A 15198-nucleotide genomic window follows, 5' to 3' on the forward strand; every position below is an offset into this window, starting at 1 on the left:
ACAGTAGAAACTAAATCAGAAACCAGACCTCCAGACTTCTTGTGATAATTTCTTAGATAACCTGCTCAGCAAACAGTTCCCTTAAAAAAAGAACCACTAAAAACAAAAAAATAGATCTCAAAAAAAAGGAAATGAAGCTATAATATATTGTAAAATGGGCAAAAGATATGAATAGGCAATTCAAAGAAAAGTGCAGATAGTAGATAAACTTAAAATGCCTTATTTAATTATTGGTTTACATTATGTTCATAGCACTTAAAAATATTTACTCATGTTTAAAGACATACAACTCAAAATAACAAGAAATCAATTACCTCCTATAACATCTGCAAAAATTAAATTTCAAAATACCCATGTTGGCAAGAATGTGAGGAAACAGACATTTTCACATCTAAAACCTTAATTTTTACAATATTTGTGGAGGGCAATTTGATACTATCGATCAAAATGTTAAATCTTTAGAGCCAGCCCTCTGGATCTGAGTCCTCATCCTCCAAATTCAACTAACTGGATCAAAAATATGCAGGAAAAGAAAATTCCAGAAAGTTCTCAAAATCAGAATTTGAATTTGCCCTAGGCTGGCAACCGCTCACACAGGATTTACATTGTATTTACAGCGATTCACACAGCATCTACATCATATTAGGTATCATAAGTGATCTAGAGATGACAACCTATGCAGGGAGAATACCCATGGTTATCCTAAGTGATTTTATATAAAGGAATTGAACATCTGAAGGTTTTGCTATCCAAAGGGGTCCTGTAACCAATCCCCCTCCGATACTGAGGGAAAGCTGTATATCCACTGACAAAGTAATTTATTTTACTGGTATTAATTTACCCTATACTATATTCATAGAACACATGGTGTACTAGGATTAATCTACCATTGTTTATAATTGTGGACTACAGACAGCCTAAATACCCATTTACCTTTTCTTCAACAAAACACTACGCAGGCATTCAAAACAACAAGCACTACCTATGTGAACAGGTACATAAAGATATCCAAAATTTAACAAAAGGAAAAAAAAGTATTCTACTTAAGTTAGAATCTTTGTATACTGCGACTTATTATTAAGACCTTATATATTGATATATATTGATAAAGTAATTCATAATTTTAAAGCAACAAAAAAGCAAGGCACAGAATAGGGCATATAGTATGATCACATTTTATATATAAAAGTAGATAATGTGTATAGATATGTAACTTTCAGAAAAATGTTCTCATGGGGAAAACTATCATTTATATTTATTTTACAAATTTGCTATCATTTACTTAAAAATAAAACATACAGCAGTAAAACCAAAAACTAGTCACTACAGAAACAAACTCAATACTATAGTATTATTTATGTTAGTAAACATACACCAGCATCCTTTTCTTTTTCATCCTCTTTGTCATCTTTGTCTTTTTTCTTCTCTTTAGAACTTTCCCCACTATCTGTTTTCTCTTTGGATCTAGACCTGCCAAAAAAAAAGAGAGAGGGGGGGACATCATCTATCTGTTTTTCGAAACATTCATTTTAAAACACTTAGACTTGTGTTTTACTTTATAAGTAAGGAATAAACTTCCAGACTCAGCTGAATTTTTATATACCGTTGCAATAAGCAACTTGGAAATACAATGAAGAATTAATCCCAGAACACTAACTGCAAATATTACTCCATATCTGAAAACTGACCAAAGGTAAATTGGACACAGCATGTAAAAATAATTACAAAAATTTAAACAAGAAATTTAAAACATAACAAATGGAGAATTACACCAAAACATTAACAGTCTATAAGATAATTGATATATGTAGTAATATTTCAAATCCCAACAAGCTTGCATTTTGACCTTACTTATGGCATCTAAAAATGAGTTAAATTCCTTAACTGTACTATAATCAAATTAGTTGACCTTTCCCCTCCTTTATGATTGGTGCTTTTAAGAGGACTTCCCTGGTGGCTCAGTGGTAAAGAATCCATCTGCGAACGAAGAGGACATGGGTTGGGGAAGATTCCACATGCCACAGGACAACTACACCTGTGAGCTCTAACTGCTGAAGCCACAGCATCCAGAGCCTGCGCTCCCCAACAAGAGAAACCACTGCAATGAGAAGCCCGCACGCCACAACAAGCAGTAGCCTCCACTCACTGCAACTGGGGAAAGCCCACGTGCAGCAAAGACTCAGCATAGCCATAAATAATAAATAAATCCATCTTAAAAGACAAGGCATCCAGAAATTGTTCCAATTTTGATGAAGATGCTCAGAGGTAAGGAAGATATTCTCTAGCATAAACTTCTAAAAAGTTTATAGCTTTACCATCTTACTTGGTTTTTAATCTGTTTGGAAAAGCTTTTTGCGCACAGAATGAGGTAGCCCATCCTATTTTATCAGAGGATAGCAAATGTCCCTGACACCATTTATTGGAAACACTTTTCCCCACTATTTATGATGCCACCATAGTCATTTATTAAATGATCTTATATGTGTAGATTTGATTCTAGGTTCTTTATAAGGCTTCAGTAATCTGTTTACCCCTACAATAAAGCCACACTCTTGATTTCTACTTTATAGACAAGCCTTGATACCTGGTAGTGAAAGTCCTTATATCTTGTTCTTTCAAAGTGCTTCCTAATTTTATAACCAGTTTGTTAAATACTTTTCTATTCATGTTTGCCAAGCACTTTAAAACATTAATGTGTGTTGAAGTTAATAAGATGCTTTTCCTGAATCTACTTAAGTAACCATGGCTTTTCTCCTTGAATCTTGGATCACACTGATAAAGAGTTTCTAATGTTAAATCAGCTTTCCATTCCTGGTATAAACCCAACTAGTTTATGATCTGTCTTATCCTTCTGATGTACTGGTAAAGCAGCATGCTAATCTTTTATGTTCAGACTGAGTACAGCCTATAATTTTCACACCCCTTGTCAGGTTTTCCTCATCCTTTTATTAATTGCCTTCATTTTATGAATGTTTCTTCCTTCCAAGTCTTTGTTCCTCAAAAGTATCATTACAGAGAAAAAGATAAATCAGAGTAAAATATCTGCCACTCATATAACAAATGACAATTATATGGAACATTTAAAAACAAAAACTTCTATAAATCAATTTTTTAAAAAGAAAAACAAACCAATAGGAAAATAAGAAAAAGATTTAAACGTGTATTTTTTTAAACATGTACTTTAGAAGAAGAAATCTGAATGACCAAAAAACATATGGAAAGGTGTTCAACTTCACCAGTAATCAAAGAAATGCAAATTAATACCATAATGATATTTTTATTACATGTTATCAAATAAAAATTTAAAGGAATGACAATATCTAATACTGGGTATGAAGGGACACAATTCTCATATACTGCTGGAAGTGTAATTAGTATATACTCCTTGGAAAGCATTTGGGATTACTTAGTTAAAGTGAAGCTACGTTTATTCCATGACAATGTAACTTCATTCCTAGCTATACACCTAAGGGAAACGCATACACATGTATATGCTAATATGCTTAATCGCTCAGTGGTGTCCAACTCTAGAACTCAGGTCTCCTGCAACGCAGGTGGATTGTTTACTGTCTGAGCCACCATGGAGGCCCATACACATGTATACTAGGATATATACACAAGAATGTTCATAATAGCCTCAAAGTTAACACAACTCAAACATCCGTCTCAGCAGAATGGATAAATAAAATGGTATATTTATATTACGGGGCTTCCAAGGTGGCTCAGTGGGAAAGAATCCACCTGCCCACACAGGAGACCCAAGAGATACGGCTTCCATCCCTGGTTCAGGAAGATCCCCTGGAGAAGGAAATGGCAACCTGTTTCAGTATTCTTTCCTGGAAACGTCCATGGATAGAGGAGCCTGGCAGGCTACAATCCATGGGGTCCAAAGAGTCAGACACGACTGAGCACACATATTTACACCACAGAATAGTGGTTCAGCAATAAAATAAACTAATGTTATGAGCGGAGAAGGCAACAGCAACCCACTCCAGTACTCTTGCCTGGAAAATCCCACGGACAGGGGAGCTTGGTAGGCTGCAGTCCATGGGGTCTCGAACAGTGGGACACGACTGAGCGACTTCAGTTTCACTTTTCACTTTCATGCATTGGAGAAGGAAATGGCAACCCACTCCAGAGTTCTTGCCTGGAGGATCCCAGGGACAGTAGAGCCTGGTGGGCTGACGTCTATGGGGTCACACAGAGTCGGACACGACTGGAGCGACTTAGCAGTAGCAGCAGCAGCAGCAATGTTATGAGCAATAGAGCAAACTCCCAAGGTTTAGCAAAAACACAGAAGACATGACTCATTCACGTAAAATTAAAAAACACATAAACCTAAATTATTCTTTTTCCATTTATAAAGAAACAATTAGGACATTACTAACACCAAAGTCAGCAATGATTTTATCTAGACAAATAGAAAGCTGGGTTGGCAAAGGAACATGCAGGGCTTCCGGTGGGATACAGATAATGTTCTATTTCTTAACTTTGGTGGTGGTTACATGAATCTTGCTTTATACTTATTTAATAAACTGCATGTTTATATTTCATTCATTTCTCTGAATTTATATTTTAAGTTTAAAATTATCCCAATGGGCATTATAACACTGACCTGATAAAACAAAAGTAAAATTTATAAAATAAATGAGGAAAAATCTTCATAACCAATATGAAAAAAACAGAAACAAAGCTATATATGCCAGGACATCACTTTAGAAACAGTAATAGGCAAAGAACAAAGCATTAACAAGAGAAATATAGAGTAAACATATTATGTCTAATAGATATAATTAATATCTCAAAATTGAATGGTACTAACATCTTAAGGAAACATGCAGATTTAACTTACACAAGCAAAGTTCACCCATTATGAATAGCAGTTCAGCAATGTAAAAATGTTATTTGTCAATCAACAGTAGAAACACTAAGAAAATAACTTCAAAGAAAAAAACACAGTTCCCACAAAGATGTATATAAAATGTACTTCTGATCATTAACAGTAGGTAGTAAATGAAGGAATAACGTATTGTGAGTGTTAAAACTAACAGAATTTAGGTATCTTCTAAAAGCATTACAAGCTTTATAACTTATTGAAATGAAAATAAGCTAACAGCTCATGGTAGCAGCCAAATTCAGCATTTACAAGGATTTTTTTTTTTTAATGTAGGGAAGAGAGTTCCCAACCTGCATGATAGATACAGCCAATGGTAACATTACCTATTCTCAGCTTTCTTGCTTTTATTGCCAGGACTGGAAGACCGGGATCTTCGGCCTCGGCTTCTACTCCTTGAACGTCTCCTGTCCCGACTTCGAGATCTTCTTCGTTCTCGACTTCTCTCTCTCTCTCTACTTCTGGAACGCCTGCAATGGGGACACGTTTCATTTATTCTATGACCAAGTCGAACTTCTATTTCAGATCATGGTTTGTGCCTCATGTTGAAAGAAGCTTCTAAATTATTACCACTGTTAAAGACAGATTTCAATTTACTATCAAATCAGTTTAACAGGGAACAAGTTAAGCCAGTTCTTACAAGCGGTCAATGGGGAAAATAAGGATACTAATTTTCGAAATGATGTTTGTTGAAAAACAGAGGAAATATGTACTAATAGCTACTCGAAATCTATGACCTAGAGCAGAGAATCTAAACTTCAAAGACAGCTGAAATCTCAGTATAAGAATGGGCAGAATGGGGCTGTGGAAAGATTACAGATATAAAAATTAGGAGATAAGCATTTCTATCCTGGTGCTGCTACTAGCTAGTGACATACACAGGGCAGATCAACTCTCTGGGTCTGTTTCCTTAATCTACATAATGCAGAGACATCACCAAATAATCTCAAAATCCTTTTTGCTCTAAAATCTTGTAATTTTATTTTCACATCAAAAAGAGACCAAAAAAAAAAAAAAAAAAAAGTAAGAGACCAAATCTTATATGATGCTTAATAAGTACTTGACTGTATTGTATGAAACTGTTCCTGGGGCCACATAATATAAAACTGAGTTAAGTTAATACTATCCACATTGTTATGGGTGAATATTTTCCCTAAGAACCAGTATCTCAAAAAGATAAACTCAAAGTTATTTCTGAGATCAGTTCACAGCACCTGTATAACAGTGTCTTCTTTCCTATTTTAAAGAGAAACTTTATTAGAAAACTTTCTTTGGCATGTGAGATTATTTTTATTTTAAAGACTGTTCTTCCCCAACAGGGAAGTTACAGATGCTTGGGTGGTACCAAGGAATATTTAATCAAGCACAAGATTTTAAAAACTAAGATGTTCTTTGGTTAAATCTAAAAAAATTCTTTAAAATCATTTCAAACAAGAAGTGGACATGGCTCTGTTCTGTTCTTCCTTCTCCAGTCAGCACTAGCGGTGGCTCTGAACACATGGATCGGCTTTCTTGGGATAGGATTAGATTAGAACCCCTCAGTGGCATACTACCTCAACTTTTACTTCTTTTTTTTTAAACCTTTCCTGGGGGCTTTAAGAGTTCTTTGTGGTGTTGCACAGCAGAAACCAACACAACACTGTAAAGCAATTTTTCTCTAATTAAAAAAAAATATTTTTTAAGTTCTCTTTGGATTACAAGAAATACCATCTCAAGTTTACAAACTTAAAATACTGTTTGACAGTAGGAAGGGGGGGAAAAATACTGTTTGAAAGGTTTTGTTCTAGGCAAATCACTTATGTACCTAATCAAATCAGCTGGGATTAAAACAGACAGGCAGCAAACAGATCACTAAACTCTACCACCAATTAAAGGAACCACCAAAACTTTTAAAGAAGCCCAATTTAGCTGAGAAGGCCCAATTTATCAAGAGTTCTTTGGAGATTAATGTCTTACCTCAGACGCTTCCTGTCTCTTGACCGAGATCTTCTTTTATCCCTGCTACGAGACCTCTCTCTCCTCCTGTCTCTATCCCTGCTTCTAGACCGTCTATCATCTCCACGTTTACTTCTTTTGTCTGAGGGTGAACGACTTCTAGATCGACTTCCAGAGCGTCCCCGTGATGCTGATCGCTTCCGATAGTGGCTAGAATGTTAAGTTAAAGATTAAGCTTAGCAAACACACTTAGCTTCTATTACATTTTTTTAAATTTTATTATTTTCCCTAAAAGTCTCAGCAGATAAACCCTGAAAGGACTTTTTACACATCAACTTTTTTAAAATTAGAGGGAAAGAGTGAACTCTTCTGCTACACCAGATGTAGAGAGAGGAAAAACTGTTAGAGAAGCAAGAACAGTAAGCAAAAGAGACCAAGTTCCTGCTTTTGAGGCTCAAACAGCTTTGTGCTGCTAAGGGAAGAGAAGACAAGTTTAAAAAAAAGTCAATACAATGTCATTTGAAGCTATGGAGAAAAACAGCTGAGAGGAGCATGGTAGCCAAATGTGGAGAGTTTTATGGGCGGTTATCAGGATAGTCTTTTTTTTTTTTCTTTGAGAAGGCTATTGGAAGATTTTAAGCATTACTGTTTTTAAAACATTACTCTAGCTGCTAAGGAGAAAACAAACCAAAGAAAGGCAAGGGCAGAAGCAGGGAAAATAGGTAAATAGCAATCAAGTAAGTAAGAGACACTGGAGGCTTGGATCAGAATGTCAGGTGTAGAGTTGTTGACAAGTATCAAAAGTTGGGAATTGGGTATTTCAATGACTAATTAAATGTTAAGTACAACAGCAAACCTCCTGCACAAGTCATGCAAGGCAGAGCGGTGGGGAAGAAGGCCTCAGGGATGGAAGGGACCTTCTTGGGAAGGGCCCTGAAGGATTCATCTTGAAAGCAGGAAGAAACAATGGACATGAGAGCATGGAAATGACATAACCTTATGTTTATTTCAGAAGTATCATTCTGGCTGCGGGGTGGAATCAATCAGAAGAGCAAGGTCAGAGGAAGCTAATCAACTGGACGGAGATGCAGCAGCCTGAGCAATGTATGATTAAGGCCTGAATTAAGTCAGGGAAACCAGGACGGCCACAGAGTGCAGAATCTAACGGGATGTAAACACTGAGAGAAGGAGGAGTCAAATAAACATCACTTCCCGGTGTCCCGCCTGGGTGGCCAGACAAATGCCAATGCTTCCACGGAGATCTCAAAGACTTTCAAATAAATTTTCCGTAGTTACGGAAATACTCTTTATCCAGTTAAACGAATACACACTTTATAGATTTGTTAAATTTTATCAAGCTCTACCCTTAAGCGTTGCCCATTTCCCTGAAAGTTAATTATACCTCAGTAAACTACTACTTGGAGAAGGCAATGGCACCCCACTCCAGTACTCTTGCCTGGAAAATCCCATGGACGGGGGAGCTTGGTAGGCTGCAGTCCATGGGGTCTCGAACAGTGGGACACGACTGAGCGACTTCACTTTCACTTTTCACTTTGATGCATTGGAGAAGGAAATGGCAACCCACTCCAGTGTTCTTGCCTGGAGAATCCCCGGTACGGGGGAGCCTGGTGGGCTGCCGTCTATGGGGTCACACAGAGTCGGACACGACCGAAGTGACTTAGCAGCAGCAAACTACTACTACCTTACTTATTATTTACATCCTGCATATAAATTATCTTTCAGTAACCGCTAAATATTAACCAAATTTGTACATTAAAGATAAAAATTTCAAGACCCCAAACCCGGGAACAATATAAACTATTTTTGAAAAGATTTCTAATAAGAGGTCCCAATTCTCAGTATTAAAAGGATAAAAAACACGTAACCAAGAAGTCTGAGATCTATTTACAAAGTAAATGTCCATGTTACAAGCATTTATTGTAGCCCAATAAAAGCCTGCTGCTGCTGCTGCTGCTACTGCTGCGGCTACTGCCAAGTCGCTTCATTCGTGTCCGACTCTGTGCGACCCCGTAGACGGCAGCCCACCAGGCTCCCCCGTCCCTGGGATTCTCCCTAGTCATGTACAAAGTCATGGGTGTTGTAAAAACGTTTGACCACACGCTCCTTTCAATTAACTTAAGAAAATATCCCGCGCTCACAAAGAACTAAAGAATCGATAGGGACCAAAGATATGGTCCAAACACGAAGTGGTGAGAAATTCACTTGGGATCGCCACTGAATGAGAAGATCCTGGTAAGCTCCGCGGAAATGGCGGGATCTCTTAGAAGTCCTGGAGAGGTGTTCCCGCCCCAGGGGCTCGAACCGGCCGATGGCAGAGCTGCTGAACCCTGTGCCTACCACTCACCCAAGTGCAGCCGATCCCTCAACAGAGGTCCCTCAGCCCCTCCAGCAGCCGCAGGCAGCGGGGCCACACGTGGGGCCGCGCTAGCCAGGCCAGGCCCCGAGGCCACCTCGACTCCCGCCTGTTGCCCCCAAAGAAGCCGCTCGGCGGTCGGCGCTCCGCCTTACCGTGACTCCCTGCCCATACCGCCTGCTGTTGGAAACCGGCGCCCTTCAGAACCACGCGCAGGAGAACCGGACAGATTAGGAGAACGCACCGCCCTCGGCACGCCGGGAAAGAAGCACTACTAAGAGGCGGCCGCAGCCACAGTGGCAGCTGCCATCCGAACGCGGCCAACGAAAACAAGACGTGCTGGCGCCAGCGGCAGGAAGGAAAAAGCGGGCCGGAAGTGGTTGTCGCTCCACGGCGCCCCCTATAGGCTGGAGGCCGCACAGCACCGGGTGCGCGAAAACCGATTGTCTCCGCCGAGTTTTCTTGCACAGTCGCCGGAGCCCGCCGGTCTCGATGCGGTAGTGGGCAGTGCTTCAACCTTGCAGACCCTGGGAGGGTCTTTCTCACTAGCAACACTGAAGCGCCATAAATATCCCCGAGCTGTCCCAGGACGTACATTGACATCTGCCTTAACCTGAGCTAAGAGATGCTACAAACATTTCAATTCACTCTCATTCATTTATATATTCATTTATACATATTGTTACTTTGCAGCCAAAGATGGAGAAGCTCTATACAGTCAACAAAAACAAGACCAGGAGCTGACTGTGGCTCAGATCATGAACTCCTTATTACCAAATTCAGACTTAAATTGAAGAAAGTAGGGAAAACCGCTAGACCCATTCAGGTATGACCTAAATCAAATCCCTTATGATTATACAATGGAAGTGAGAAATAGATTTAAGAGCCTAGATCTGATAGACAGAGTGCCTGATGAACTATGGAATGAGGTTCGTGACATTGTACAGGAGACAGGGATCAAGACCATCCCCATGGAAAAGAAATGCAAAAAAGCAAAATGGCTGTCTGGGGAGGCCTTACAAATAGCTGTGAAAAGAAGTGAAAACCAAAGGAGAAAAGGAAAGATATAAGCATCTGAATGCAGAGTTCCAAAGAATAGCAAGAAGAGATAAGAAAGCCTTCCTCAGCTATCAATGGAAAGAAATAGAGGAAAACAACAGAATGGAAAAGACTAGAGATCTCTTCAAGAAAATTAGAGATACCAAGGGAACATTTCATGCAATGATGGGCTTGATAAAGGACAGAAATGGTTTGGACCTAACAGAAGCAGAAGATATTAGGAAGAGGTGGCAAGAATACACAGAAGAACTGTACAAAAAAGATCTTCACGACCAAGATAATCACAATGGTGTGATCACTCATCTAGAGCAAGACATCCTGGAATGTGAAGTCAAGTGGGCCTTAGAAAGCATCACTACAAAAAAAGCTAGTGGAGATGATGGAATTCCAGTGGAGCTGTTTCAAATCCTGAAAGATGATGCTGTGAAAGTGCTGCACTCAATATGCCAGCAAGTTTGGAAAACTCAGCAGTGGCCACAGGACTGGAAAAGGTCAGTTTTCATTGCAATCCCAAAGAAAGGCAATGCCAAAGAATGCTCAAACTACCACACAATTGCACTCATCTCACACACTAGTAAAGTAATGCTCAAAATTCTCCAAGCCAGGCTTCAGCAATATGTGAACCATGAACTTCCTGATGTTCAAGCTGGTTTTAGAAAAGGCAGAGGAATCAGAGATCAAATTGCCAACATCTGCTGGATCATCAACAAAGCAAGAAAGTTCCAGAAAACCATCTATTTCTGCTTTATTGACTATGCCAAAGCCTTTGACTGTGTGGATCACAATAAACTATGGAAAATTCTTCAAGAGATGGGAATACCAGACCACCTGACCTGCCTCTTGAGAAACCTATATGCAGGTCAGGAAGCAACAGTTAGAGCTGGACATGGAACAACAGACTGGTTCCAAATAGGAAAAGGAGTACGTCAAGGCTGTATACTGTCACCCTGCTTATTTAACTTATATGCAGAGTACATCAGGAGAAACGCTGGGCTGGAAGAAGCACAAGCTGGAATCAAGATTGCCGGGAGAAATATTAATAACTTCAGATATGCAGATGACGCCACCCTTATGGCAGAAAGTGAAGAGGAACTAAAAAGCCTCTTGATGAAAAAGAGGGAGAGTGAAAAAGTTGGCCTAAATCTCAACATTCAGAAAACTAAGATCATGGCATCAGGTCCCATCACTTCATGGGAAATAGATGGGGAAACAGTGGAAACAGTATCAGACTTTATTTTTTGGGGCTCCAGAATCACTGCAGATGGTGACTGCAGCCATGAAATTAAAAGACGCTTACTCCTTGGAAGAAAAGTTATGATCAACCTAGATAGCATATTCAAAAAGCAGAGACATTACTTTGCCGACTAAGGTCCATCTAGTCAAGGTATGGTTTTTCCAGTAGTCATGTATGGATGTGAGAGTTGGACTGTGAAGAAAGCTGAGCACCAAAGAATTGATGCTTTTGAACTGTGGTGTTGGAGAAGACTCTTGAGAGTCCCTTGGACTGCAAGGAGATCCAACCAGTCCATTCTGAAGGAGATCAGCCCTGGGATTTCTTTGGAAGGAATGATGCTAAAGCTGAAACTCCAATACTTTGGCCACCTCATGTGAAGAGTTGACTCATTGGAAAAGACTTTGATGCTGGGAGGGATTGGGGGCAGGAGGAGAAGGGGACGACAAAGGATGAGATGGCTGGATGGCATCACTGACTCGATGGACGTGAATCTGAGTGAACTCCAGGAGTTGGTGATGGACAGGGAGGCCTGGCGTGATGCAGTTCATGGGGTCACAAAGAGTCGGACACGACTGAGCGACTGAACTGAACTGAACGTGTCAGGCATGTTCTAGATTCCAATGGGCTTTCAATGTAGTGGCAGACATGAAGTGAAAGTTGCTCAGTCATGTCTGACTCTTTGCGACCCAAGGGACTGTAGCCCACCAGGCTCCTCTGTCTGTGGGATTTCTCAGGCAAGAATACTAGAGTGGGTTGCCATTTCCTTCTCCTGGGGATCTTCCCATCCCAGGGATGGAACCCGGGTCTCCTGCATTGCAGGCAGATTCTTTACTGTCTGAGCCACCGGGGAAGCCCAGTGGCATACATAGACATTAATACGAACACTTGCAGAAGTTTTGCAACAGGAAAGAGATTCTACCATAGGAGCAGAATTCAGAAAAAGAGTTCCCTGAGGAAGTGACCTTTAAAGTAAGATTTGAAGACTGAAAAGGAGTTAACTCCGTGAAGAGGAGGAAGAGCTAAACATCTGTACACAAGATTATAATGGCTCTCTTGGGAGCATTCCAGTGCTTCCAATTCAGGGGTCCAGGTTGGGATCCCTGGTCAGGGAACTAAGGTCCCACATGCCACGAGGAGCCACAAAAAAAACAAAGATTATCATGGTTCTTAACATTGTCTGCACTTGGGAGCTTAAATATGTGCATACGGATGCATGTGTTCCATTCTGATATTCTGATTTGATTGGTCTGGAGTCCCTCCTATGCATTGGGAATTTTCAAGCTTCTCAGGTACTTCTGAAGTACAATCCAATCAAGGTGGAAAATGGCTCACCTATTGGAACACAGGCTGAAATGTTGAGTTGTTTTAGCATAAATCTATACAGGAGTTGGGGACAGGCTCTCATTTACTTTACATGTCTCCGTACTATTTTATGTTCTTACACATAAGGATGATAGTCAAGTTCCATATCTTTACTGTGGCAATCGTTGTATGGATGTATGTCAAAATTCATTGAACTGTACACTTTATGCTTTTTTTTTTTTTGGCCATGCCACAGCCCATGGGACATCTTAGTTCCCAACCAGGGATCGATCTGGATCCCCTGCAGTGGAAGCACAAAGTTCTAACCACTGGACGGCCAAGAAATTCCCTGAACTATATGCTTTGAATTGGTGTGTTTTACTGTATGTAAATCGTATCTCAATAAATTTGAATTTTTAGAAAATGAAATCAAGAAGTTAAGACTCCAAGACAGGCTTCCGCCCTTCATCTGTGATTTACTGACCGCTTGTGGCAGCAGTGCAGTCCACTGCCAAGGGTAAGGAGAGCCTGAGCCAGCATGTGACAGAATGGACATCAAGGAGTCAGGTATCAGAGCCATTGTAAATTGCTTGTATGTGGCCTGAAGGTTAAGGAGTGTAGGTTTCAGTCTAAAAGAAATAAGAAACTACCAAAGATGTAAACTGTGGAACAATGGAAAGTGGTCAGATACTGGATGTATTCCCCAGGCAGCTTTCCAAACAATTGATTAAAAGGATGAGAGATACACTGGTAAGGGGAGGAATAAAGATGACTCCTAGGTTTTAATCAGAGCTACTGTGGATTGCGATGAATTTGTGGAGATGAAAAAGGCCTGGACACAGCAGATTTGGTGGGAAAAGGAGAGAAAAATCAGTGTTTCTGCCTACTAGGTATCCAGATGATAATGACTGAAAGCGAATGTGTGAGTTTGGAGTTCAAAGGAGAATGAGATTGGAGAGATAGGGGTCATAGTTTATAGACTGTATAATACAGATCTTCCTTGACTGAAGGTGGAGTTGCATCCTGATAAACCCATAGTTAAGTTTAAAATACTGTAAGTGTTAAATACATTTAATATACCTAATCTACCCATCATCTTAGCCTACCTAGCCAACCTTAAATGTGCTCAGGACTCACACATTAGCCTACAGTTGGGCAAAATCATCTAACATAAACCCTATTTTATAATGAAGTGTAGACTATCATGTAACTTATTGAGCACTGTACTGAAAGTTCTAGAAGGTATTATAGGTCATCATAGAACCGTTCAACTTCAGCTTCTTTGGCATTAGAGGTTGGGGCATAGACTAGGATTACTGTGATATTGAATGATTTGCCTTGAAAACAAAGAGATCATTCTGTCATTTTTGAGATTGTACCCAAGTACTGCATTTTGGACTCTTGTTGACTAGGAGGGCTACTCCACTTATTCTAAGGGATTCTTGCTCACAGTAGTAGATATAATGGTCATCTGAATTAAATTCACATTCCAGTCCATTTTAGTTCATTGATTCCTAAAATGTCAATGTTCACTCTTGCTATCTCCTGTTTGACCACTTCCAATTTACCTTGATTCATGGAACTAACATTCCAGGTTCCTATGCAGTATTGTATTTTACAGCATCAGACTTTACTTCCATCACCAATCACAACTGGGCGCTGTTTTCACTTTGGTTGTGTCCCTTCATTCTTTCTGGAGTTATTTCTCCACTCTCCTCCCGTAGCATATTGGGCACATACTGACCTGGGGAGTTCATCTTTCAGTGTCCTATCTTTTTGCCTTTTCATACTGTTCATGGGGGTATCAAGGCAAGAATACTGAAGTGGTTTGCCATTCCCTTCTTCAGAGGACATTTTGTCAGAACCTACCATGACGTGTCCATCTTGGGTGGCCCTACACAGCATGGCTCATAGTTTCATTGAGTTAGATAAGGCTGTGGTCCATGTGATCAACCTGGTTAGTTTTCTGTGATAGTGGTTTTCATTCTGTCTGCCCTCTGATGAATAAGGATAAGGGGCTTATGGAAGCTTCCTGATGGGAAAACTGGGTCTTGTTCTGATGGGCAGGGCCATGCTCAGTAAACCTTTAATCCTGCTTATTTAACCTATATGCAGAGTACATCATGCAAAGTGCCGGGCTGGATGAAGCACAAGCTGGAATCAAAATTGCCATGAGAAATATCAATAACCTCAGATATGCAGATGATACCACCCTTAAGGCAGAAAGCGAAGAGGAACTGAAGAGCCTCTTGATGAAAAAGGAGAGTGAAAAAGTTGGCTTAACACTCAACATTCAAAAAACTGTAAGATAATAGCATCTGGTCCCATCACTTCATGGCAAATAGATGGGGAAACAATGGAAACAGTGTCAGACTTTATTTTCTTGGGCTCCAAAATCAC

The 15198-nt window shown here is 39.9% G+C and overlaps 1 protein-coding gene across 1 annotated transcript in view; it reads right to left on the reverse strand.

The window, feature by feature from the left end:
- DDX46 (DEAD-box helicase 46) overlaps positions 1 to 9575 on the reverse strand; it is a 48555-nt gene extending 38980 nt beyond the window's left edge. The window contains exons 1-4 of the mRNA XM_040240077.1: positions 9359 to 9575; positions 6851 to 7039; positions 5221 to 5364; positions 1374 to 1470 (exon numbers count right to left, since the gene is read on the reverse strand). Coding sequence (XP_040096011.1) covers positions 1374 to 1470; positions 5221 to 5364; positions 6851 to 7039; positions 9359 to 9375 — 447 coding nt within the window. The 5' untranslated portion in view covers positions 9376 to 9575. The remainder of the gene's footprint in view (positions 1 to 1373; positions 1471 to 5220; positions 5365 to 6850; positions 7040 to 9358) is intronic.
- Between the last annotated feature and the right edge of the window lie 5623 nt (positions 9576 to 15198).

The sequence above is a fragment of the Oryx dammah genome, unplaced genomic scaffold, assembly GCF_014754425.2.
Source record: "Oryx dammah isolate SB20612 unplaced genomic scaffold, SCBI_Odam_1.1 HiC_scaffold_5, whole genome shotgun sequence".
NCBI lineage: Eukaryota > Metazoa > Chordata > Mammalia > Artiodactyla > Bovidae > Oryx > Oryx dammah.